At 41.4% G+C, this 26,334-nt stretch overlaps 1 protein-coding gene across 3 annotated transcripts in view; it reads left to right on the forward strand.

Annotated features, from left to right (window-relative positions):
• The window catches only part of CTDSPL2 (CTD small phosphatase like 2), a 111,769-nt gene that overhangs the window by 50,200 nt on the left and 35,235 nt on the right, over positions 1-26,334 (forward strand). For all 3 annotated transcript variants that reach the window (XM_025389714.1, XM_025389715.1, XM_025389716.1), the window contains exons 3-5: positions 15,869-16,007; positions 18,167-18,316; positions 22,683-22,898. In XM_025389714.1, the coding sequence (XP_025245499.1) occupies positions 15,869-16,007; positions 18,167-18,316; positions 22,683-22,898 (505 nt within the window). The remainder of the gene's footprint in view (positions 1-15,868; positions 16,008-18,166; positions 18,317-22,682; positions 22,899-26,334) is intronic.

Raw genomic sequence — 26,334 nt, forward strand, 5'->3', positions numbered from 1 at the left:
TTTTGTGCATTTGTCTACTTCACTTATCTGTCAATATTTGCTTCATGTATGTTGAAGCTTCATGTATTTATAATTGTATGACTTGTTAACACTATGATATATCTCATTATCTCTAGTAATATTAGTCTTGAAGTTTATTTTATTTTATTTATTTATTTTGAGACGGAGTCTCACTTGCCGCCCAGGCTGGAGGTGCAGTGGCGCGATCTCAGCTCACTGCAAGCTCCGCCTCCCGGGTTCACACCATCTCCTGCCTCAGCCTTCCGAGTAGCTGGGACTACAGGCGCCCGCCACCATGCCCGGCTAATTTTTTGTATTTTTTTTTAAATTAGAGACAGGGTTTCACCATGTTAGCCAGGATGGTCTCGATCTCCTGACCTTGTGATCCGCCCACCTCAGCCTCCCAAAGTGCTGGGATTACAGGCGTGAGCCACCGTGCCCGGCCTTGAAGTTTATTTTGATATTGATAGAGCCAAATAGTTTTCTTACTCAGTATTTGCATGATATATCTTTTTCCAGCCTTTATAAAACCTGTGTACATATATATTTACATTGGCTTTTTTTTTTTTTTTTTTTTTAAGGCAGAGTCTCGCTCTGTCGCCCTCACTGGAGTGCAGTTGTGCAATCTTGGCTCACTGCAACCTCCACCTCCTGGATTCGAGCAATTCTCCTACCTCAGCCTCCCGAGTAGCTGGGATTACAGGCGCCTGCCACCACACCCAGCTAATTTTTATGTTATTAGTAGAGACAGTGTTTTACCGTGTTGGCCACACTGGTCTTGAACTCCTGACTGCAGATGATCCACCCGCCTTGGCCTCCTAAAGTGCAGGGATTATAGGCATGAGCCACTGCGCCCAGCCTACATTGGCATATTTTGTCTCTTTATATTTAATGTAATTATTAATATGTTTGAGTTTAAAGTCTTCTATCTTACTGTGTATTCTGGATTTGTCCCATCTTTTGTTTCTCTTTTCCTGTCATTTGGGTGAACTATCTATTTTTTAGAATTTTATTTATCCTCCTATATTGACTTCTCAATAAACAACCTTACAATAAAATACACCTGTTCAAAGTGTATGTTTTCTTGAATTCTGACAGATTTATGCACATGACCAAAAAGTATCCTTATTTTATATCCAGCATCACCTGAGACAACCACTGATCTTTCTGTCATTATAGATAGAGTTTTATAGGATTATAATCAGTGTATCTTGCTTCCTTCACACACACAACATACATTTTTTGGTTTCTTCTGCGTTACCACATGTATCTGTAGTTTATTCTTTTCCCTTCCCTCCCGGAGTAGTATTCTTTTGTGTGAGTCTACCACAGTTTGTCTGTTTAAGTTGTTTCTGTTTTTGGGCTATTATAAATAAAGTTGTTACGAATATTTGGATAAATAAGATTGATATTGCTGGATCATAAGATGTATGCTTAACTTCTTTGTAGCAGCTTTATTGAGATATAATTTACATACCCAGAAAATTAACCCATTTTTTTGGAATGTAGAAGCTTTTATTTACTTATTATTTTTTGATATAAAAAGCTGTACTCACTTAATGTATACAGCTCTATGAGTTTGCGGATAAGTATATTCCTGTGAAACCATCACCATCATCAAGACCATAAACGTGTCTGTCACCTACCAGAGTTTACCCTGCCCCTTTATTATTATGATCTACTGTCTTAGAAAACTTTAAGTATATAATATAGTAAAGTATAGGCACAGCATTATGTTGTATAGTAGCATAATTCATTCATTCATTTAAAGTATAAATTCAGTAGCTTTTAGTACACGCACAGAATTGTGCAACCATTGCCTCAACTTTAGAATATTTTCATCACCCTCAAAAGAGACCTCTAGCTCCTAAATTTCCCCTTCCTCTCTAGCCCTAAGCAGTCACTAATCTGCTTCCTGTCTCTATGGATTTCGCTGTATTTTGGACATTTCATGTAAATGAAACCATAGTCTATTATGTCTGGCTTCTTTCACTTAGCATGTTGTCAAAGTGCATCCATGGTGCGTTTGTTCTCAAGATCTCTTGGGGTTGTGTCCTGGGACATTGAATAAAAATTAAAAAAAAAAAAAAAACAATGTACATCCATGTTGTGGCATGTATTATATCAATATTTCCTTTTTATTGCCAAGTAATATTCTGTTGTATGGCTATACCACATTTTGATTATCCATTTATCAATTAATGAACATTTGAGTTGTTTTCATATTTTGACTATATGAAGAATGCTGTGAACATTCATGTATACATTTTTGTATGGACATCTATTTTTTTTTTTTTTTTTTTTTTTTTTTGAGACGGAGTCTCGCTCTGTCGCCCAGGCTGGAGTGCAGTGGCCGGATCTCAGCTCACCGCAAGCTCCGCCTCCCGGGTTCACGCCATTCTCCTGCCTCAGCCTCCCGAGTAGCTGGGACTACAGGCGCCGGCCACCTCGCCCGGCTAGTTTTTTGTATTTCTTAATAGAGACGGGGTTTCACCCTGTTAGCCAGGATGGTCTCGATCTCCTGACCTCGTGATCCGCCCGTCTCGGCCTCCCAAAGTGCTGGGATTACAGGCTTGAGCCACCGCGCCCGGCCTGGACATTTATTTTTGATTGTCTTGGGTAGGAGCTTGAATTGCCGGGGTTATACGGTAACTTTGTGTTTAGCTTTTAAGGAACTGCCAGTCTGTTTTCCAAAGTGGTTGCACCATTTTACAGTCCCACTAGCAAAATATGAGGATTCCAGTTGTCTTGAGGACAATCAACACTTGAAATTTTTTGTCTTTTTTATTATAGACGTCCTGGTGAGTGTGAAGCAGTATGTCGTGGTTTCGATTTGCATTTCCCTAATGACTGATGGTATTGAGCATCTTTTATGTGTGTGTCTTGGCCATTTACATATCTTCTTTAGATAAATGTCTGGTATTTTAATTGTATAATTTTTTTTATTGAGTTGTAAGAGGTGTTTTTTTTTTTTTTTTTTTTTGGTTTGTTTGTTTTTGCATGATCTCTGTTCATTGCAACCTCTGCTTCCTGAGCTCTAGTGATACTTCCACCTCAGCCTCCTGAGTAGCTGAGACTACAGGCATGTGCCACTACGCCCAGCTAATTCCCATGCCCCCTTTTGGAGACAGAGTCTCACTTTGTCACCCAGGCTGGAATGCAGTGGCACAATCTCTGTTCACTGCAACTTCCACCTCCTGTGTTCAAGCGATTCCCCTGCCTCAGCCCCCTGAGTACCTGGGATTACAGGCACATGCTACCACGTCCAACTATTTTTTTTTATTTTTGATGGAGATGGGGTTTCACCTTGTTGCCCAGGCTGGTCTCAAATTCCTGACCTCAGGTGATCTGCCTGCCTTGGCCTTCCAAAGTGCTGGGATTACAGGTTTGAGTCACCACACCAGACCTAATTTTTGTATTTTTTGTAGAGACAGGATTTCACCATGTTGCCCAGGCTGGTATCAAACTCCTGGGCTTAAGAGAGTTTGGGCGTGCTACCACGTCCAACTATTTTTTTTTATTTTTGATGGAGACGGGGTTTCACCTTGTTGCCCAGGCTGGTCTCAAATTCCTGACCTCAGGTGATCTGCCTGCCTTGACCTCCCAAAGTGCTGGGATTACAGGTGTGAGCCACCACACCCAGCCAAGAGTTCTTGATATAATCTAGATACAAGTCCCTTTTCAGAGATACGCAGATGTTTTCTTCTATTCTGTGGACCCCTTCTGAAACACAGAACTTTTAAATTTTGATGAAGTCCACTTTGTTTATTTTTCACTTTGTTGCTTGTGCCTTTGGTGTTATATCCGAGAAACTATTGGCAAAATCAAGGTGACAAAGATTTATCCCTAGATTTTCTTACATGAGTTTTATACTTTTAGCTCTTTGATACATTTGAGTTAATCTTTATAGATGGTGTGAGGTAAGGAGTCATCTTCATTATTTTACATGTTCATTTTCATTAAGTCCCAACTCCATTTGTTGAAGACACTTTTTAACTTTTGAGAAACTGCCCAGCTGTTTCACCATCTAACATTCCATTTAGCAGTTTCAAACAGTTTCCCTTGCTTACATTCTTACCAGTATTTGATATTGTCAGTCTTTTTAACTTTAATCTTTCTGCAGGGGTAGCGTATCTTATTGTTTTTAACTTGCATTATTTTAACTTCCATTTTCCAGGCTCAGGTGATCCTCACACCTCAGCTAGCTGGGATTACAGGTTTGCATCACCACACCTGGCTAATTTTTGTATTTTATAAGAGATGGGGTTTCATCATGTTGCGCAGGCTGGTCTCCAACTTCTGGGCTCAGGCAGGCTACCTGCCTCGCCCTCCCAAAGTGCAGGAGTGAGCCATGTATAAAGACCGAGATTTAACAGTTTTACGGCTTCAGCAAGAACTTTCTTGAGGCTGGGTGCGGTGGCTCACGCCTGTAATCCTAGCACTTTGGGAGGCTGAGGAGGGCAGAGGATGGATTGCCTGAGCTCAGAAGTTCAAGACCAGCTTAGGCAACATGGTGAAACCCTATCTGTACTAAAATACAAAAAATTAGCTGGGCATGGTGGTACACATCTGTAGTCCCTGCTACTCAGGAGGCCGAGGCGGGCGATCGCTTGAACCCAGGAGGCGGTGGTTGCAGTAAGCTGAGATCACACCACTGCACTCCAGCCTGGGTGACAGAGTGAGACTCTGTCTTTGTTTTAAAAAAGAAGAGAGGGGCCGGGAGCGGTGGCTCAAGCCTGTAATCCTAGCACTTTGGGAGGTCGAGACGGGTGGATCACGAGGTCAGGAGATCGAGACCATCCTGGCTAACACGGTGAAACCCCGTCTCTACTAAAAAAATGCAAAAAACTAGCCGGGTGAGGTGGTGGGCGCCTGTAGTCCCAGCTACTCAGGAGGCTGAGGCAGGAGAATGGCGTGAACCCGGGAGGCGGAGCTTGCAGTGAGCTGAGATCCAGCCACTGCACTCCAGCCTGGGCGACAGAGCGAGACTCTGTCTCAAAAAAAAAAAAAAAAAAAAGAAGAGAGAACTTTCTTAAGAGGAACTGGCTCTCCCAACTTGCTAAGCGTGGCAATAAAGAATATAGTGGGCTGGGCTTGGTGGCTCACGCCTGTAATTCCAGCACTTTGGGAGGCTGAGACAGGCGGATCACCTGAGGTCAAGAGATCGAGACCAGCCTGGCCAATATAGTGAAACTCCACCTCTACTAAAAATATAAAAATTACCCAGGTGTGGTGGCACACACCTGTCATCCCAGCTACTCGGGAGGCTGAGGCAGGAGAATTACTTGAACCTGGGAGGTGGAGGTTGCTGTGAGCCAAGATCGTGTGCCATTGCACTCCAGCCTGGGTGACTCCATCTCAAAAAAAAAAAGAATACAATGACCATTGGGTTTCAGTGCCTTGATTTGTCTTTTTTTGTTTGTTTGTTTTTGTTTTTGTTTTTTTTTTTGAGACGGAGTCTCACGCTGTCGCCCAGGCTGGAGTGCAGTGGCGCGATCTCGGCTCACTGCAAGCTCCGTCTCCCGGGTTCACGCCATTCTCCTGCCTCAGCCTCCTGAGTAGCTGGGACTACAGGCGCCCGCCACCGCGCCCAGCTAATTTTTTGTATTTTTAGTAGAGACGGGGTTTCACCGTAGTCTCGATCTCCTGACCTTGTGATCCGCCCGCCTCGGCCTCCCAAAGTGCTGGGATTACAGGCGTGAGCCACCGCGCCCGGCACCTTGATTTGTCTTAAGGTGCCAGTTACTGTATACACCGTTGATCTTGCATAGCTAGCACAAATGTTAACACAAGTTGTTCCAGAATGAACTGAAAGACAATCAATCAATCAGTCAATCAATAGATTCACCACTTGTGTTTGTTACCATGCATTCACAGTAACAAAAATCATTGATAATTAGTTGGTGCTGGTATCAAATAAATACATGCAGGCAAAATACCAAGTCCGGCCACATTAATAAGGCACAGAAGTACAATCCTCTACATACTAGATAATACTTATTTTTTTATGTTTGCAGATAAATATTTCATTCAGTGGATTTAACTTAGCATTGGAAAGTGGGAGCACATGTTTCTTTTATTGACTTTTTATCTAGCAGACTTTCAGCACTATCTACTATGCAAAGATTTATTTCTCTGATATTGTTTACCCCTTTTCAACCAATGCAGTATGATAACTTATTCTTTAAGATTCTTCAGAGGATTTTTCATTTTTAGTTTGAAAAGCTGTAACCATTTTTTGCTTTTAAAGAACTCATTATGTATATATTTAAAATACTAAATTCCTTTTTAAAAAACTCTGAATGATTCTCAAATGACAGTATACTAAATTGTCACCATTTAAATATGTCTCATCTATTTAAGTATGTTTTATTACGTAAGATGTAATAAGACAACCTTATGCGGCCAAAAGGAAGATATCTTTATCATGCTTTCATTTCTTATTTACAATTGCATCTAGAGTCTCTGGAATAGATTTACTGCATTGTGAGTCAGAGAATCCTGATATGTCAGTTTCTTATTTTTCAGCAGTGCAGCAATAGATTGAAATCACAGCTCTTCTAACCTCCCTGTTTTTATCTAATGATTCATTATTAAGTATTAAAAAGTTACTTTTTTTATTATTATTATTATTTTTTGAGACGGAGTCTTTGCTCTGTCGCCCAGGCTGGAGTGCAGTGGCATGATCTCGGCTCACTGCCAGCTCCACCTCCTGGGTTCACGCCATTCTCCTGCCTCAGCCTCCCGAGTAGCTGGGACTGCAGGCACCCGCCACCATGCCCAGCTAATTTTTGGTATTTTTTAGTAGAGACGGGGTTTCACTGTATTAGCCAGGATGGTCTTGATCTCTTGACCTTGTGATCCACCCGCCTCGGCCTTCCGAAGTGTTGGGTTTACAGGCATGAGCCACCATGCCTGGCCACAAATTTTATTTTAAAATATTACTAAATTCTGAAATAACTTTTATGTAAAACTTAAAATTTAGAAATAAATGTATTTTAAATAAATATATTATTGCAAAGCAAAACCAGAAGAGTACTCTTCCTGTGTTTTCACATATGTGTATATATACAGTCATGTGCCACATAATGATGTTTAGGTCAGCATGGACCACCTTATGGTCTCATAAGGTTATAATACCATATTTTTACTGTACTTTTTTTTGTGTTTAGGTACATGAGTACTTAACATTTTGTTATAATTCCCTACAGTATTCAGTACAGTAGCATGCTGAGCGGGTGGGTTGCCTAGGAGCAATAGGTGTGTGGTAGACAATATCATATTGGTTTGTGTAAGTACACGGTATGATTGTACAATGATGGAATCGCTAAAGATGCTTTTCTCAAAACATATTCCAGTTGTTATGTGATGCATTACTTTATATAGAAAAATTTTGAAATTGCAAAATAATAATTTACTAAATCATAATGAAGTTACAGAGATTATAGCAGATATAACTAGATAATTAGTAAGAGCACAGTAGAAGTGCCCCACACAAGGTTGGGCACCGTGGCTTACGCCTTTAATCCTGGGATTGGAAGGCTGTGGTGAAAGGATCGCTTGAGTCCAGGCTTTCGAGACTAACCTGGGCAACATAATGAGACCTCGTCTTTTCAAAAAATTAAAAAAAACAAATTAGTTGAGTGTGGTGCTACACACCTGTAGTCCCAGCTACTTCAGAGGCTGAGGTGGGAGGATCACTTGATCCCACGAGACAAACGCTGCATTGAGGTGAGATTGTGCCACTGCACTGTAGCCTGAGTGACAGAGCAAGACCTGGGAAAAGGGGGCCAGGCGCAGTGGCTCATACCTGTGATCCCAGCACTTTGGGAGGCCAAGGTGGGTGGATCACTTGATCTCAGGAGTTCCAGACCAGCCTGGGCAACATAGCAAAACCCCGTCTCTACAAAAAAATTTTGTTTTTTGCTGGGCATGGTGGCTCACGCCTGTAATCACAGCACTTTGGGAGGCCGAGGCGGGTGGATCATGAGGTCAGGATATCAAGACCATCCTGGCTAACATGGTGAAACCCCGTCTCTACTAAAAATACAAAACATTAGCCGGGCGTGGTGGTGGGCGCCTGTAGTCCTAGCTACTCGGGAGGCTGAGGCTGGAGAATGGCATGAACCCAGGAGGCGTAGCTGACAGTGAGCTGAGATTGCACCACCGTACTCCATCCTGGATGACAGAGCGAGACTCCGTCTCACAAAAAAAAAAAAAAAATTTGTTTTTAATTAGTTGGACTTGGTGGTGTGTGCCTGTAGTCCCAGCTACTTGGGAGGCTGAGGTGGAAGAATGACTTGAGCCTGGGAGGTTGGGGCTGCAGTTAGCTAAGATTGAGCCATTGCACTCCAGCCTTGGTGACAGGGCAAGACCCTGTCTTTAAAAAAAAAAAAAAAAGTACTTGCCAGGCGCGGTGGCTCATGCCTGTAATTCCACCACTTTGAGAGGCCACGACGGGCACATCACCTGAGGTCGGGAGTTTGAGACCTGCCTGACCAACATGGGGAAAACCCTGTTTCTACTAAAAATACAAAAAATTAGCTGGGCGTGGTGACACATGCCTGTAATCCCAGCTACTTGGGAGGCTGAGGCAGGAGAATGGCTTGAACCTGGGAGGCGGAGGTTGCAGTGAGCCGAGATTGTGCCATTGCACTCCAGCCTGGGCAACAAGAGCAAAACTTAATCTAAGAAAAAAAAAAGTACTTAACACAAAGATCTTTTTATATGTATTCACATATTTTCCATTATAGTGTTCACTCCTTAATGCATTTAGGATTTTATCTGGTACTGTTTATCGGATGCCTGCAGAACTTCATTTAGTATGTATCTCTCACCAATTTTCTTAGTTTTATATCTACATTTTTTGAGCACATACTCATTACATGCTATCCTTTATTCAACTTTGTCTTAGTTCTACAGGTTCTCCATCCGTTTGATGTACTTAATGTTTATGCTTAGTCTTAGCTTCATTGTCTGAAGCTTATTTTTGTAGTGAATTCCTTGGAAAAGATTGATGGGGCTGAGTGCAGTGGCTGATGCCTGTAATCCCAGCACTTTTGGGAGGCTGAGGCTGGCAGATCACATGAGGTCAGGAGTTCGAGACCAGCCTGGCCAATATGATGAAACCCCGTCTCTACTGAAAAAAAGAATACAAAAATTTCCCTGGTGTGGTGGCAGGCACCTGTAATCCCAGCTACTCTGGAGGCTGAGGCAGGAAAATCTCTTGAACCCGGGAGGTGGAGGTTGCAGTGAGCTGAGATTGTGCCACTGCACTTCAGCCTGGGTGAGAAGAGCAAGACTCTGTCTGAGAAGACAAAGACTCATGGGAACCATATTCTGAGCTTTTGCATGTTGATAACAGTGCCCTATCTGCTTGAAAATCAGTTTTGCTGGATATAAAATCCTTAACTCACATTTTTTCTTGGTTACATTAAATGTTATTCTATTTTCTTTCAACATGAAAAGCGTTTCTGTCAAATGTTTTATAATATAATTTTTCTTCTTTTTTAAAGTTGTTAAATTTAGAATATCTCTTAGATTGAGCTGGGCGTGGTGGCTCAGGCCTGTAATCCCAGAACTTCGGGAGGCCAAGGCAGGCAGATCACTTCAGGTCAGGAGTTCAAGACCAGCCTCACCAACATGGCGAAACTCCGTCTTTACTAATAATACAAAAATTAGCTGGGTATGGTGGCAGGCACCTGTAATCCCAGCTACTTGGGAGGCTGAGGCAGGAGAATTGCTTGAACCCAGGAGGCCGAGCCACTGACTGCACTCCAGCCTAAGTGGCAGAGTGAGACTCTGTCTCAAAAAGAAATAAAAAATAATAAAACGTGTCTTGAATTGACATGCCACTCCTGGCTTTTACACTTTCTTCATTTCTTTTTATGTCTGTCTTCATTTGTTTAAAAAAAAAAAAGGCAGTTTTCTCCCTTGCCTCGTGTGGGGGCCAACAGCTATAGTCCTGGCTACTCAGGAGGCTGAGGTGGGAGGATTGCTTGAACCTGGGAATTTGAGACCAGTTTGGGCAACTTAATGAGACCGTGGCTCTCAAAAAAACAAAATGTTACCCTCTTTCTTTTAAAGGTATCATCTTTGTTTACTCTCTCGGGCCCCTTGTAGTGTAGTCTTTATTTCCGAAATGATTTATAAAAATTTTTGAATTGTTTTATTCTGTCTCTTAGCTTCTGAGTTTTTCTTCTTCTGCTGTATGTCTCATATTTTCTTTCCTTTTTTTTTTTTTTTTTTTTTTGAGACAGAATCTTGCCCTGTTGCCCAGGTTGGAGTGCAGTGGCATGATCATGGCTCACTGCAGTCTCAAACTCCTGTGCTCAAGTGATCCTCTTGCCTCAGCCTTTTGAGTTGCTGGGACTATAGGCACATGCCACCACGATTGGCTGATTTTTAAATTTTTGTGTAGAAATGGGATCTTGCTATGTTGCCTAAGCTGATCTCAAACTCCTAGCCTCAAGTGATCCTCCTGCCTCAACCTCCCACAGTGCTAGAATTACAGGCGTGAGCCTCCACACCGGCCTCATGTTTTCTTAATGTATTTTATCTGATTTTGAAATAGAAGATTATCATTTTTATCTTTTCCCTGTGCATGTTTTTCTGACATGTGTTCTTTATAGAGGTATTATTCTGCTCCATGTATGTTTAATTATAATAGTTTTGTGTGGGATTTGATATCTACACTTTCTTGCTCATTTTTATGTGAAATTAGTTTTTCTGAATTTTCAGAAAGTTGTGTAGTTCAGGGTATCTTTTTGAACAAATTTTGTTTTTATGTAGTTTTTAAAATATTAGTGATGTTTTTTGAGTTTTGTCTTGTATTTCTACCACGTGTTTATTTGGGATTTCTCTTTCTTTTCTCTCTTCTGTGCCTGCCCTACTCACATTTGATTCCACTCCCAGTACTTCCCCCTGAGTATGGAAACTTGTTCTAGAAGGGGGCCATAGTTGGTCAGTTTCAAGAGTTCATAGGAGCAGACTGTTCCTGTCATTTCAACTCTAGCCATAGACCCGTTATGCTATTGGATTGGACAGCAGCTCCCCAACTCCCCTCCCCCTTATTTAATTTGCTATTCTCAAAGTGGTCCGCTGTGGTTTCCAGTGACTACCTACGTGTTAGGTATTTGGGGCTTCTGTTCTCAGGTGTGCCACCTCACTTGTTGCTTAGTTCTGTTTTCCTTTGCACTGGTGTATATGGACATTTAGTTATTGTGCTTGTTGGTTTGTCCTCATCTGCTTGCGTTTTTGAGTTTATGGGGGATACCTTGTCTTCTGGTTTTGTTGTAAATGTTGCTTATGGATTTTTCTTGCCTCTTCAGTTCTCTGTATTTACATGGAGATTCATATATTTAAGAACACCACCTTCCCACGATTTTCCCCTTAATTACCTATCTTAGAGACAACTTTGAAAAATACAAATTTTGCACTGAGGTGGAAGGATAGCTTGAGGCTAGGAGTTTGAGACCAGCCTGGTTAACATAGCGAGACCCTATCTCTACAAAAAATAAAAACATTAACAGGGCATGTTGGTATGTGTCTGTATTCCTAGCTGCTTCAGAGGCTGAGGCAGGAAGAATGCTTGAGCCTAGGAGTTTGAGGCTGTAGTGAGCCATGATTGTGCTACTACACTTCAGCATGGGCGACAGAAAGATACCCTACCTCCTTGAAAAAAAAAAAGAAAGAAAAATGCAGATTTTAGAGAAGACATTGTAGGATTATTGTATTTAGTGAAACAACTTATATAGTATTGTAGAAACTGTCTTTCCTAGTTCCTCTTCTTCTTCTAAAAAATCCTACCATGTTCAAAGTATACCCAAATTTTACAGTTGAATGTTCACAAAAGACTAGGATTGGGTGACAAATTGTCTTTCAGAATTGGATCATCATGCTGGGCACCATGGCTCATGCCTGTAATCCCAACAGTTTGGGAGGCTGAGGCAGGAGGATTGCTTGGCGCTGGGAGTTCAAGACCAGTCTGGACAACATAGCAAGACCCTGTCTCTACTGGGGGTAGCAGGGGGGAAGGATTGGATCATCAGGCATTTCAATGAATTATTCTGAAGAGTAGGATTTTACTGTCAGTGACTACAGAATTTTAGTCTTGACCTTAATAAGCTTCCTCTTCCATTTTAGACATGTAACCTGAAGTATTTGAATGTGTTCTCAAGTGACCGCATTATAGTCTGTTCTGCAACAATATGTGGTGCCCCTACAATACTATTTAGCCTACTCACTATTGGTAAATAGGGGTGTAGTATCAATAACATAGTGCGGAGGTATTGGTTTGTAGATGGTTTCCCTCTAAACCAGACAACAAACTGAATAATTAGAGTTGAACTTGATATTCTCTTCATCAGGAAAGTAAAAAGCCTCCAGTTCAGCTGCTACATAGGCACAAGTCTTTTCACCTGTTTTTTTATTTTTATTTTTATTATTTTTTTTTATTTTTTATTTTTTTATTTTTTTATTTTTTATTTTTTTTTTTTTTGAGACGGAGTCTCGCTCTGTAGCCCAGGCTGGAGTGCAGTGGCCGGATCTCAGCTCACTGCAAGCTCCGCCTCCCGGGTTCACGCCATTCTCCGGCCTCAGCCTCCCGAGTAGCTGGAACTACAGGCGCCTGCCACCTCGCCCGGCTAGTTTTTTTTGTATTTTTAGTAGAGATGGGGTTTCACCGTGTTAGCCAGGATGGTCTCGATCTCCTGACCTCGTGATCCGCCCATCTCGGCCTCCCAAAGTGCTGGGATTACAGGCTTGAGCCACCGCGCCCGGCCTTTATTTTTATTTTTATTTTTTGAGATGGTGTTTTGCTCTTGTTGCCCAGACTGAAGTACAGTAGCATTATCTCGGTTCACCACAAACTCCACCTCCCGGGTTCAAGTGATTCTCCTGCCTCAGCCTCCCAAGTGGCTGGGATTACAGGCATGTGCCACCATGCCTGGCTCATTTTGTATTTTCAGTAGAGACAGGATTTCTCTATGTTGGTCAGGTTGGTCTCGAACTCCCAACCTCAGGTGATCCGCCCGCCTCGGCCTCCCAAAGTGCTGGGATTACAGGCTTCAACCACAGCGCCTGGCCTATTTTTATTTTTAATTAAAAGTGATAATCTGCAGCAGACATTCCCTCTCCAGAGAGGTGCACCCTGGTCTAGCAGGGACTCTTCACATGTGGCCGTTTGCATTTCCTTTTGTGCCCAACTTAACAGCAGCCCTCTAGCTTAAACTTCACTTCTCCCATAAGCCCCGGTTTCTACTTCATTGTTTCTGGTACCCTTTATTATCCCCTGAGATAGCATTCCAGCCCTCTTAGCTGCCTTACTTGGGTAGGGATGTCCAAGTTTTCTCTCGTGGTCCCAATCGTTGTTTTAGAGACAGAGTCTCTCTCTGTTGCCCAGGCCGGCGTGCAGTGGTGCAATCATAGCTCCCTGCAGCCTTGAACTCCTGGGCTCCCACCTAAGTCTCCCAAGTAGCTGAGATTACAGGCGTGTGTCACCAAGCCCAGCTCCAATCATTGTTTTTGTTAGTGCTATGGTTACAAAGTTCCAGGGGCATAAACTAATCTGCCCCAACATACCTCTCTCCCCTTCTGGACCCATTTTTTCCATAAGCTTTGTTTCTTTTATTGTTGCAGAATGCAAGGTTTTCGGGAATGTATGTATGTATTTTATAGCAGCTGTACTAGGAAATTTCAGGGGGAGGCTAGGACTTAATGTAGTTGAAACTTTGCTGTATTATTTCTGTTCTTGGAAGACTTTATATAAAGAGAACTCCTGTATTTTTTGATAGTGAAGATTCCATGTTTGTGATAGGAGGCTTCCCGATCCTCATTTTAAAATATAGGAGAACAGTACATGGTCAGAATTTGAAGGATTTTCTTGTGGATCACTGAGGCAGTATTGTATGCTATTGTAATTTTCACCATTTACAATGCGAAGTTTTGTTTCAGAAATAATACAGCAATGTTCAACTTTTAGAAAATGTTTATTAGTGGCCGGGCGCGGTGGCTCAAGCCTGTAATCCCAGCACTTTGGGAGGCCGAGGCGGGCGGATCACGAGGTCAGGAGATCGAGACCATCTGGCTAACACGGTGAAACCCCGTCTCTACTAAAAAATACAAAAAACTAGCCGGGCAAGGTGGCGGGCGCCTGTAGTCCCAGCTACTTGGGAGACTGAGGCAGGAGAATGGCATAAACCCGGGAGGCGGAGCTTGCAGTGAGCTGAGATCCGGCCACTGCACTCCAGCCCGGGTGACAGAGCGAGACTCCGTCTCAAAAAAAAAAAAAAAAAAAAAAGAAAATGTTTATTAGTGTATTTTATTGGTTGCTGTAGGGTAAACACATTAAATACAAAAAAGTAGAGATAAGAATGTTGATTATATTTACCAATTATATGTAATATATACATTTGAAGATCTAATCCTTACCAAAAGATTTCAGGTAGTCTCATTAAAACAGCAAGGAATTATGTAGGGCAGTATTATAGTAATATTAGAAAGTCACTCATGTGGCCAGATGCTGTGACTCATGCCTGTAATCCCAGCACTTTGGGAGGCTGAGGCAGGCAAATCATGAGGTCAGGAGTTCGAGGCCAGCCTGACCAATATGGTGAAGCCCTGTCTCTACTAAAAATACAAAAATTAGCTGGGTGTGGTGGTGCACACCTGTAATCCCAGCTACTCAGGAGGCTGAGGCAGAAGAATGGCTTGAACCCGGGAGGGAGATGGAGGTTGCAGTGAGGCGAGATCGTGCCACTGCACTCCAGCCTGGGCGACAGAGTCAGACTCTGTCTCAAAAAAAAAAAGAAAAAAAAATCACTCATGTATATGACTATGACTCTAGAAAAAATTTACAAATGAGGCCGGGCACGGTAGCTCACGCCTGTAATCCTAACACTTAGGGAGGCTGAGGCGGGTGGATCACCTGAGGTTAAGAGTTCAAGACCAGCCTGGCCAACGTGGTGAAACCTCGTCTTTACTAAAAATACAAAAATTAGCTGGGCATGGTGGCAGGCGCCTGTAATCCCAGCTACTTGGGAGGCTGAGGCAGGAGAATCACCTGAACTCAGGAGGTTGAGGTTGCAGTGAGTCAAGATCATGCCACTGCACTCCAGCCTGGGCAACAGAGGAAAAACTCTGTCTCAAAAAGAAAAACAAAAAACAAACAAAATTTTCAAATTAGAAAACATATATGTATAAATAGAGAAACGTAAATCATCCTAATGGCTGAAAGTGTACTATTTTAGTCCATTAATACTGCAAGAATAGTATAAACTGGTCATGTGGGCTTGCCCCATATAAGGCAGCAAATAGCTTTGTTAAGGGATAGACTCTATGCTATTTATTCTGACATATTTATTCTGACAATTAAATAATTGAGGTAGGCAGTGGGGGTGTGGCAGTGCCAGGCCCCACCTTTATCCCCACCCCCTATTTTTGGGCAATATGTGACTTGCCAGCACATTCAGTGGGGCTGTCTCTCCTACCCTGAGTCGCTTAAGGAAATGATCTGTATTCTTTAGGACAGTTCTAAAAATGAGGGGAAGCATTTGAAGATTCAGAGCACATTGAATACTTCAATATTTTGATAGCATGGAAAACTTAATGGACCTTGGGGAAGGGATCTGAATTATGGGGATGCTGTAATTATATTTGTATATTGTAATTGCATTCATACTTTTACAACCCTGTCAAAATTTTTCTGTGTTTTCTACTACTGTTTGGTATTACCTATAATTGCATTTTGTTTTTCCTGGATATGAAAAGCAGAGGAAAGTATATTATACCATATTTTTTCATTTTAATATTGTAACCTATAAGGCAGAATGACTGTGCTTAGTGTGTTTTTTTTCTCTTATATCTTAAGGAAGAGAGAGAAAATCCTTCAAAACGGAGTAGAATTGAACGTGATATAGATAACAATTTGATCACGTCAACACCAAGAGCAGGAGAAAAACCTAACAAACAGATATCTCGAGTAAGACGGAAAAGTCAAGTAAATGGAGGTTTGTTAATATTTAGATACTGTTTTATTTAGGTGTAAGCAGAGATCTCACCTGACACATTTCTTACCTATTTTTAAAAATCTACTTTGTGGCCGAGTGCAGTGGCTCATGCCTGTAATCCTCACATTTTGGGAGGCCGAGGTCGGCGGATCATTTGAGGCCAGGAATTTGAGACCAGCCTGGCCAACATGGCGAAACCCTGTCTCTATTAAAATCACACACAAAAAATTAGCCAGGCGTGGTGGCGCATGCCTGTAATCTCAGCTACTCAGGTGGCTGAAGGTTGAGAATCGCTGGAACCTGGGAGGCGGAGGTTGCAGTAAGCCGAGATTGTGCCACTGCACTCCAGCCTGGGTGACAGAGTGAGACTCTGTCTCGAAACAAAACAAAACTACTTTGAGTAATTTTTGCCTTAACTTTGTAATCTTTGTATTATTAGTAACATGAAGTGAAATTAAAATGTGCTAATTTGAATCTTACTTTGAATTAAAGTAAGTAAAGGTAGAGTAACTATATACCTTTGTGCTGTTTAGCATAAAAATGTATGTGGGTCAATATTTTGGACATCTAATAAACTCATTTCTTAAAGCAATAATAATTGTGACTTAATTTAATTGAAATATGTACCAAATTTCTTCCTAGATTATTCTACTTAAAAGCTCAGAGGGGACTTGTATCACTTAGTCTCAACTAGGGGTGATTTTTTTCCTCCAAGGGACATTTGTCAATATCTAGAGACCTTTTTGGTTGTCACAACATGTGGAAGGGTGGCTACTAGGGTCTAGCAGGTGGATGTCAGAGATGTTAAACATCCTACAATACGCAGGACAGCTCTTCAAAACAAAGAATTATCAGACTGAAATGACAATAGTGCCACTGTTAATAAACTCTGTCAATACCTTGTTGTATAGCAGAGAAACTCCTCCAAGTCAAAAAGAAGGAGAAAAACATTAAGGAAAAGCAGAGACAGCTATACAGAATAACACTTCAGAGCAGCAGTCCCCAACCTCTTGGCACCAAGGACCAGTGTTGTGGAAGACAGTTTTTCCACTGACAGTGATGAGAATGGTTTCAGGATAAACTGTTCCATCTCAGATCATCAGACATTAGATTCTCATAAGGATCGCACAACCTAGATCCCTTGCATGTGCAGTTCACAATAGGGTTCATGTTCCTAAAAGGATCTAATGCAGCAGCTTATCTGCAGATAAGGTAGTAGAGGCAGAGCTCAGGCGTTAATGCTTGTGCACCTCCTAATAGGCTGCGGACTGGTACCAGCAAGTATGGGGTTAGGGACCCCTGCTTTAGAGTATGGAGTACTGTTTTAACCAATGCTATCTTAAACACAGCTGCAATTTCTCCCCTTGTCTCTGCCCAGTGCAATAATATATCTTTATTGTTAGAAAAAACAAACCAGGGGGGAGAAAAAGACTGAGACAAGACAAGGGGGACAAAATAGAGAAAGAAACAAGTTAGAAGAACCAAAGCAAAGAAGGAAATAAGTGTTGTAGACATCAAAAGTTGTGGAAAGTCAGAGGATGATTAATTAGAACAGCTGATTGATTTTACTTTTATATTTTTAAAAGATCTGTGGAACATTTTCATTTACAGGAAACTTAAAATTATTCTCCCTAGCCACTCTGAGATGGTGCCTCAGTATCCATAAGTAATTTTTGACACTGCTATATATAGCCTTCTGCTTCAGTAGAGTTATGTTGCCTCTATTCATTTAGCTGTCATTCATTAGATAGAAACAGATGTGAGGGAAGGTTTTATGAATTAGAACTATCCCAGAATGCAAACAAAAATAAAATTATTTGTGTTTTAGATGGTGGGAGCTAGTTTGCTTGCTTACAAAGAATTTTCTTCATTTTGTGTTATACTGTGTTAATTTGAAGCCTTTCAGTCTATAGGTGTAAATCTATTTTGAAAAAACTCAGCAAATGTTAGCGTTATAAACACATTGATACATAAAGAGCATTTGACTTACAAGTAATTTACCTCAGTGTTTCTTTAATAAGCTCTCCTGAACATTAACATTAATTAGCTTTTGTGAAGTATTATGAGGGAAAAAGTTATTTCTGTAATGAATGATTTATAACACATTTCTGAAAGTCAGTGTTTTCTAGATCATGACTCTTTTCTTATTTCTTTTTTAGAAGCTGGTAGTTATGAAATGACAAATCAACATGTAAAACAAAATGGAAAATTAGAAGATAATCCTTCCTCTGGCAGTCCTCCAAGGACTACTTTGTTGGGGACCATATTTTCACCTGTCTTCAACTTTTTTTCACCAGCAAATAAAAATGGTAAGTATAAATTGTTAACTGTGATTTGGGTGTTTTTTAAAAATGCATAGTTTTTTTGTTTTTTTTTTTTTTTGAGATGGAGTCTCGCTCTGTTGCCCAGGCTGGAGTGCAGAGGCCCGATCTCAGCTCACTGCAAGCTCCGCCTCCCGGGTTTACGCCATTCTCCTGCCTCAGCCTCCCGAGTAGCTGGGACTACAGGCGCCCACCACCTCGCCCGGCTAGATTTTTGTATTTTTTTTGTAGAGACGGGGTTTCACCGTGTTAGCCAGGATGGTCTCGATCTCCTGACCTCGTGATCCGCCCGTCTCGGCCTCCCAAAGTGCTGGGATTACAGGCTTGAGCCACCGCGCCCGGCCAGTTTTTTTGTTTTTTTGAGACGAAGTCTCGCTTTGTTGCCCAAGCTGGGGTGCAGTGACGTGATCTCCGCTCACTGCAACCTCCGCCTCCCAGGTTCAAGCGATACTTCTTCTTCCTCAGCCTTACAAGTAGCTGGGACTGTAGGTGCCTGCCACCACGCCCAGCTAATTTTTTTTTGTATTTTTGGTAGAGACGGGGTTTCACCATGTTGACCAGGCCGGTCTCAAACTCCTGACCTTCAAGTGATCTGCCCACCTCAGACTCCCAAAGTGCTGGGATTACAGATGAGAGCCATCGTGCCCAGCAAAAAAATACATAGTTTTTAAAAAGATCTTTTTGATTTTATTAGCGTATTTTGTCAACGTCTCATGTTTGTTTTCCACCTCATTAATAATATACAGCTCCTTGGGAGCTGGGTGTGGTTTCTGATGCCTATAATCTGAACTCTTTGGGAGGCTGAGACAGGAGAATTGCTCAAGGGCAGGAGTTTGAGACTAGCCTGGGCAACATAGTGAGACCCTGTCTCTACAAAAAAATGTAAAAATTATTCAGGCATGGTAATGCATGCCTGTAGTCCTAGCTACTCCAGAGACTGAGGTGGGAGGAATGCTTCAACCCAGCAGTTTGAACCCAGGAGTTTGAGGCTACAGTGAGCTATGATTGCACCACTGCACTCAAGCTTGGACAGCTGAGTGGGACCCTGTCTCTTAAAAAAGTAAAAGACTGGATTGGCCTTGTCTTCTGGGTTGTGAGGGTAGTGGCTCACAAAAGGCTTGAGAGAAAAGCTGAATCTGGAAAAGTGGCAAAAGGCATTCCAGGTAGAAGGAGCAGCATGAGTAAAGGCCTTGCAGCAGAAAACAGCACAGTGTATTTGAGAGCTGTTTGTAGTTTGTAATTAATGGAGCACTGGATTTGAGATGGGATACAGTAAGAGAGCTATGAGGAAGTCATAGTACAGAGCTAACATATAAGATGATGAACTTTATTCAAGTGTGGGATAATTGAAAGTTGTTGGGTTTTTTCCCCCCAAAGTGAAAGCAAGTTTATTAAGAAAGTAAAGGAATAGGCCAGGCACGGTGGCTCACACCTGTAATCCCAGCACTTTGGGAGGCCAAGGCAGACAGATCATGAGGTCAGGAGTTCAAGACCAGCCTGACCAACATGGTGAAACCCGTCTCTACTAAAGAAAAATACAAAACTTAGCTGGGTGTGGTGGCATGCGCCTGTCATACCAGCTGCTCTAGGCAGGAGAATCCCTTGAACCCGGGAGGTGGAGGTTGCAGTGAGCTGAGATCGCGCCAGTGCACTCCAGCCTGGGTGACAGAGCAAAACACTGTCTCAAAAAAAAAAAAAAAAGAAAGAAAAGGAATAAAGAATGGCTACTCCATAGGCAGAGCAGCCTGAAAGGTTTTAAATTGGTGAATAATATGATCAGATCTATGTTTTATAAAGATGATCACTTGGGCAATAGTGTGTACGCTAGATTCTGAAGAGGCCATAGGCAGGTAGAACAATTAGTAGACTTGTAGTCGTTCATGTGAGACTTGATAAGACCTTACTTGTATTAGAGAAGACAGGAAGGATCAGAGAATAGAAAATGGACACATTTTTGATGCAGATTGGAAGTGAAAGAGAATAGAGATGAAGATGACACAAGAGTAGAAGATTCAAGGAAAATAAAGTTCCTGGGAGATAGATAATTGAATGTTATTTGGGCCATGCTGAGTTTGAAATGCCATGAAATAGTTAAATAAAAATATTCAGGCCGGGCGCGGTGGCTCAACACCTGTAATCCAAGCACTTTCGGAGGCCAAGGCGGGCGGATCACTGAGGTCAGGAGTTCAAGACCAGCCTGACCAACATGGCGAAACCCTGTCTCTACTAAAAATACAAAAAAAATTAACCGGGCATGGTGGCACTTGCCCAGCTATAATCCCAGCTACTGGAGAGGCTGAGGCAGGATAATTGCTTGAACCCGGGAGGCCGAGGTTGCAGTAAGCTGAGATCGCACCATTGCACTCCAGCCTGGGCAACAAGAGTGAAACTCCATCTCAAAAAAATAAATTAAAAAAAAAAACCAGTAGTAATATTTTCCCCTCATGCTGAAGTAAAGAATCTCTGAAGGTGTGTACATCTCTGAAGGTCTGTACAGAAATAGATGTCTGGGGAAGAAGGAGTTGAAGTTTGATAGAGTTTTTTCTTGGAAGGAAGAGATGGTGTCATTAATGAGATAGTTCTAGTGGAAGGGACTTGGGAAGAATAGTGAAGGTTTACAGTGATATTTTCTTTCTCTCTCTCTCCCCCCAACCCCGCCCCCTTCCCTCTCTCCCCACCTCTCTTCCCCACCCCTCTCTTTCCCCCCTTCCCCTTCTCTCTCTCTGCCCCCCTCCCCCGCCACCACCTCTTCCTGTCTCTGTGTCTCTGTTTTATTTGGATTATGACCAGTCTTTGTAATTGCATTTTTTGTTCCATAGCTTGGGACTAGGGTCTGAGAAGTCTGTTGGTTACATTGATTCAAGAGGGATTTCTTGATGGATGACAGTGGTGGAATGAGGAATCAAGGATACTGAGGCTGCCAGTTTGACAGTGCGTTTAAGTGATACACCATGAAGTCTAACTAGATGAGGAGGGCTGAGAAGAAGTGTTTGAGGGATGTGTTTGGAATTAGACTGGCCTTTATCAAGTTCGAAGATCACATATAATGGGAGTATGAGATATATAACTTGAGGGTTAGGAGGTTGTGGTAAGTGGTTAACAGAGTATTAGAATTTTAGGCTTCAGAGGTGAAGTTTCTCAGTGTTAATGTCCAGGTTATAGCCATGGTAGTAACTGATATAGAACAGTATGAGTGAAGATAGTTGGAGCTGAAGAGGAGAAGAACTTTGAAGATTAGTCATTGGATGAGTCATTGACATCATCTGTAATAACAACTAGAAAAAATACTGTGTTAAATAGAGCAGTAAACTACTAGCTATGTATTTGTGATTGAGAGGATTCTGGCAGTAGATGGTAAGTGCCAGCAGTGAGGATAAGTGAAGAATTATATAGCCATGTGACATCAGTCTCAAAAGAGCAGACATTTTTTGCACATTAGTGGAAAACCAATGATTGGATAGTAGCAATGGAGGTAAATGAATTCTGATTCAATTCATATATTGGGTATGGGAGAATAAAGAACATTGAGGGAAGGGTATCAGGAAAACCTTTTAGGAAAGAGGTTAAACTTAAAGCAACAAGGGAGAAGGAATATTCTGTAAGGAAGCTGAGAATATTGAAGATTAATTTTTTTTGTTATTTTTGTTTAAAGTGACATTTGGAAGATTCTAGAAGGAAATGGAAAGACTGGGGATTATTATTATTATTTTTTTAATTGAGACAGGGTCTTGCTCTGTCACCCAGGCTGGAGTGCAGTAGTACGATCACAGTTCACTGCAGCCTTGACCTCCTGCTGGGCCCAAGCGATCCTCTCACTTCAGCCTCCTGAGTAACTGCTATCATAGATGTGCACCACCACACCCAGCTAGTTTTTATATTCTTTGTAGAGACAGCCATGTTGCCCAGGCTGGTTTCGAACTCCTGAGCTCAAGCAATCTGCTTGCCGCAGCCTCCCAAAGTGCTGGGATTACAGGTGTGAGTCATCATACCTCGCCCAGTCTTTGTTATTGAGATGGAGGTTTGGCTGAGAAATTATTCTTCTATCTTTTAATTAAAAGGTTCTCATGATTAGGGGAACAGTTAGCTAATTTTTTGATACCTCTGGTTGAAAAATTACAATTGCACACATGACTAGGATGCAAAAACTTTGCTCACAAATGTTACTCTAGCCTGTAAGTCTTTGTTCTTCAGTGTTTGAAATAGCTAGCAAAGATTCTCTAAAAAACAAAATCCTCGGCTTTGTTCCTGCAGGAATCATCAGTCTAAGTAAATATATTGTACATTGATGTTGCGTTTAGTTTTTCTAAATAGTTGCATTTTTAAATGGTGATAGTACACTGAATCATGATTTCAGGAACATCAGGATCAGATTCTCCAGGACAGGCTGTGGAAGCTGAAGAAATAGTAAAACAACTTGATATGGAACAGGTGGATGAGATCACTACCAGTACTACTACATCAACTAATGGAGCAGCTTACTCAAATCAAGCAGTTCAAGTGAGACCATCAATAAACAATGGTTTAGAAGAAGCAGAAGAAACAGTTAATCGTGATATCCCACCCCTTACAGGTGAAGAAAATTTCTTTTCTTATACATCTTCATGAGTAGTTGATAAAAAATAATAGTATTTCAAATTTTTTCTTAAATGAGCAGATTATATGCATAGATTTTTCTTCCTGGAAGTTCAGAAAAAATTAAAATTGGAAACAAAACTTTGTCCCAAAAATCCAAAGTCATTTTGAAATTGAAAATTTTTTAAAGATTTTGACTAGGTATTAGTCATTTTACAGTTTAATTATGACCACTAATCTTACTGCTTGGAGAAATTTAATACAACTAACAAAATACATGCTCATGGCCGGGCGCGGTGGCTCAAGCCTGTAATCCCAGCACTTTGGGAGGCCGAGACGGGCGGATCATGAGGTCAGGAGATCGAGACCATCCTGGCTAACCTGATGAAACCCTGTCTCTACTAAAAAAATACAAAAAACTAGCCGGGCAAGGTGGCGGGCGCCTGTAGTCCCAGCTACTCGGGAGGCTGAGGCAGGAGAATGGCATAAACCTGGGAGGCAGAGCTTGCAGTGAGCTGAGATCCGGCCACTGCACTCCAGTCTGGGCGACAGAGCCAGACTCCGTCTCAAAAAAAAAAAAAAAAAAAGTGTGTATATATATATATATATATATATATATGTATATGTATATATGCTCATGTTTATGAACATCCTTATTATTATTGCACAAGTCTTAGACCCTTATGTCTGAGGTCACTACCTAGGGGCAGTCTCATACCTTCAGATTTGTTTGATTACGTCGATGACATCCCCCCAGAAAGTGCTTCTGTTCCTAGATCTCCCCATATACCTAACTTTGCAGCCTAACTTGGAACCTTATAAAGGCCAAACATAATTATTGGGTTTCGGAGCCAGTTGTCCCTGAAATGTGGAAACACATGGATCAGGAATTTATTACCTCTGAGTACTGTGGTGGATAGACAAGGTACAAGATGGAATTGTGTTCCACCATTCTTAAAAGCAGAAATAAAACTGAAGAAGGCTATCTTCTTATTAGGGCATGGAGATTTTATCTTAAATTTGTTTTGTTTGTTTGTTGTTGTTGTTTATTGTAGTATCAGGTATTTGAGAGAGCCCAGTAAATATATATTAGTTAAGAAACATAGTTTGGGGCCAGGCATGATGACTCAGGCCTGTAACCCAGCACTTCAGGAGGCCAAGGCAGGAGGATTGCTTGAGGTCAAGAGTTTGAGACGAGCCTGGGCAGAAGAGCCAGATGCTGTCTGGGGTGGAGTCTCACTCTCTTGCCCAGGCTGGACAGTGCAGTGGCATGATCTCGGCTCACCGTAACCTCGGCCTCCTGGTTGAAGCAATTTGCCTGCCTCAGCCTCCTGAGTAACTGGGAATACAGGCATGTGCCACCACGCCCAGCTAATTTTTTTTTTTAACTTTTAGTAGAGACGGGGTTTCATCATGTTGACCAGGGGGTCTCGAACTCCTGACTTCAAATGATCTGCCCACCTCGGCCTTCCAAAGTACTGGGGTTACAAGTGTGAGCCACTGTGCCTGGCAAAAAAAAAAAAAATTTTAATTAGCTGGGGATGGTGGCGTGTGCCTGTAGTCTTAGTGACTCTGGAGGCTGAAGTGGAAGGATTGCTTGAGCCCAGGAGTTCCAGACTGCTGTGAGCTATGATTGAGCCACTGCAATCCAGCCTAGGCAGCAGAGCAAGATCCAGTCTTGAGAAAGAAAAAAGAAAAAAAGAAGCATAGTTTGGTTTAAGGAAATAGAATATACAGATGGTTCCTGAGTTACAGTGGTTCAGCTTCCAATTCTTCTATTTTACAATGGGTTTATCAGGGTGTTAAATGCATTTTGACCTATGATGTTTGTGACTTATGATGGGATTATTGGGATGTAGCCCCAACATAAGTCTAGGAGCATCTGTACTTCTCTCAGCTATGAAAAGGAAACTTTTAAAAAAGTAATTGACACAGCAGAAAACATTTAAAGAAAATATGATACAATTATGAAATTTCTATATAATGCAATCCAATAATACCAACATGAAGAGACAAGCAGCAAAATAGGAAAGGTTTATTTTAAAGTCATCAAGTAAAAGATTTATATGTATAATGTTAAATTTAGAATTTAAAAATAATACAGAATCTAACAAGCAAATCAATAAAATTACATTCATTCTTTTGTGGGTACTATTTGCAATTTAACCCACCTTTAACCCATCATTTTATGCTTATTACTTTACCCAGTGGTATAAGACTAATGAAGTAAAGTATAGACTAAAGTTCAGGGCTTTGGCTTCCTGTTTGATGTTTGTTCTGTATTTTCATGCTGCTATGTAAGCCTTTGTATTTCTTTTTTCTGACAGCTATGAGGATGGAGAAAGGATTTCTGTAACCTTAGTGGTTTCTAGAAGGGAAAATTAAGATATACTGTAGTTGTCACAGTCATTCATTTATTCCCCCAACATTTATGAGCGCCTATTTTTTTGTGATGGGAACTGTTGATGAATTGACTCCTGAGGAGTTTGTGATCTAACTGAAAAGCCAAATATAGAGAAACATCACTATATAGTATGGTGAGTGCTGCTACAAAGAAGTGAGCTAAATGACATGGTATGTCACATTGCAGTTACTCTGATTGGGATGATCATGAGAATATAGATAGAGGCATTTAGTATGAGTGACAAAGTATTCGTTTCCTTAACTTTAAGAACATAGCCAAAGAGAACAAGAAGGTAGGAAGCTGGCAGCTGTGTTACTTTGGACAACTTATTTAAGCTCTTGAGACAGTTTCAAAAACAGTTTTCTTAGCTTTAACATGGTTTTTGTAATACAAAGTTTTGCAGGCTAAATGAGATAAAATATGCAAAATGCTTAGCATATAAACACCTAACAAATATCCTTGGCTGGGTGTCATGGCTCATGCCTATAATCACAGCACTTTGGGAGGCCGAGGTGGGCAGATCACTTGAGCACAGGAGTTCGAGACTAGCGTGGGCAATATGGCAAAACCCTGTCTCTACAAAAACAAACAAACAAAAAATTAGCTGGGCTTCATGGCTCGCACACCTATAGTCCCAGCTACTTGAAGGACTGAGGTGGGAGGATTGCTTGAGCCTGTGAGGTCAAGGCTGCAGTGAGCTGTGTTCATGCCACTGCACTCCAGCCTAGGCAACAAAGTGAGACCTGTCTCAAAAAATAATAGTAAAACAAATAAAAATACTCTTTCATTCATCTGAGATTAATAGGAACTTGAAACAGTAAAGTTGTTGGAAGATATATTTTCTTGTGCTAATGAATTATTGGAAGCATAATGTCAGAGATGAACAAAAATTCTGCTTTACATCTGATGTCATCCATTGAACATACACACCACGTTGACTCTGTCTCAAAAGATGTTAACACATGATAATTGCACAAAAGATTAATTTTTGTCTTGAAAGACTTACCATTTCATTTCTATAGAAAGATTA

This window comes from Theropithecus gelada, chromosome 7a (genome assembly GCF_003255815.1).
Source record: "Theropithecus gelada isolate Dixy chromosome 7a, Tgel_1.0, whole genome shotgun sequence".
Lineage (NCBI taxonomy): Eukaryota > Metazoa > Chordata > Mammalia > Primates > Cercopithecidae > Theropithecus > Theropithecus gelada.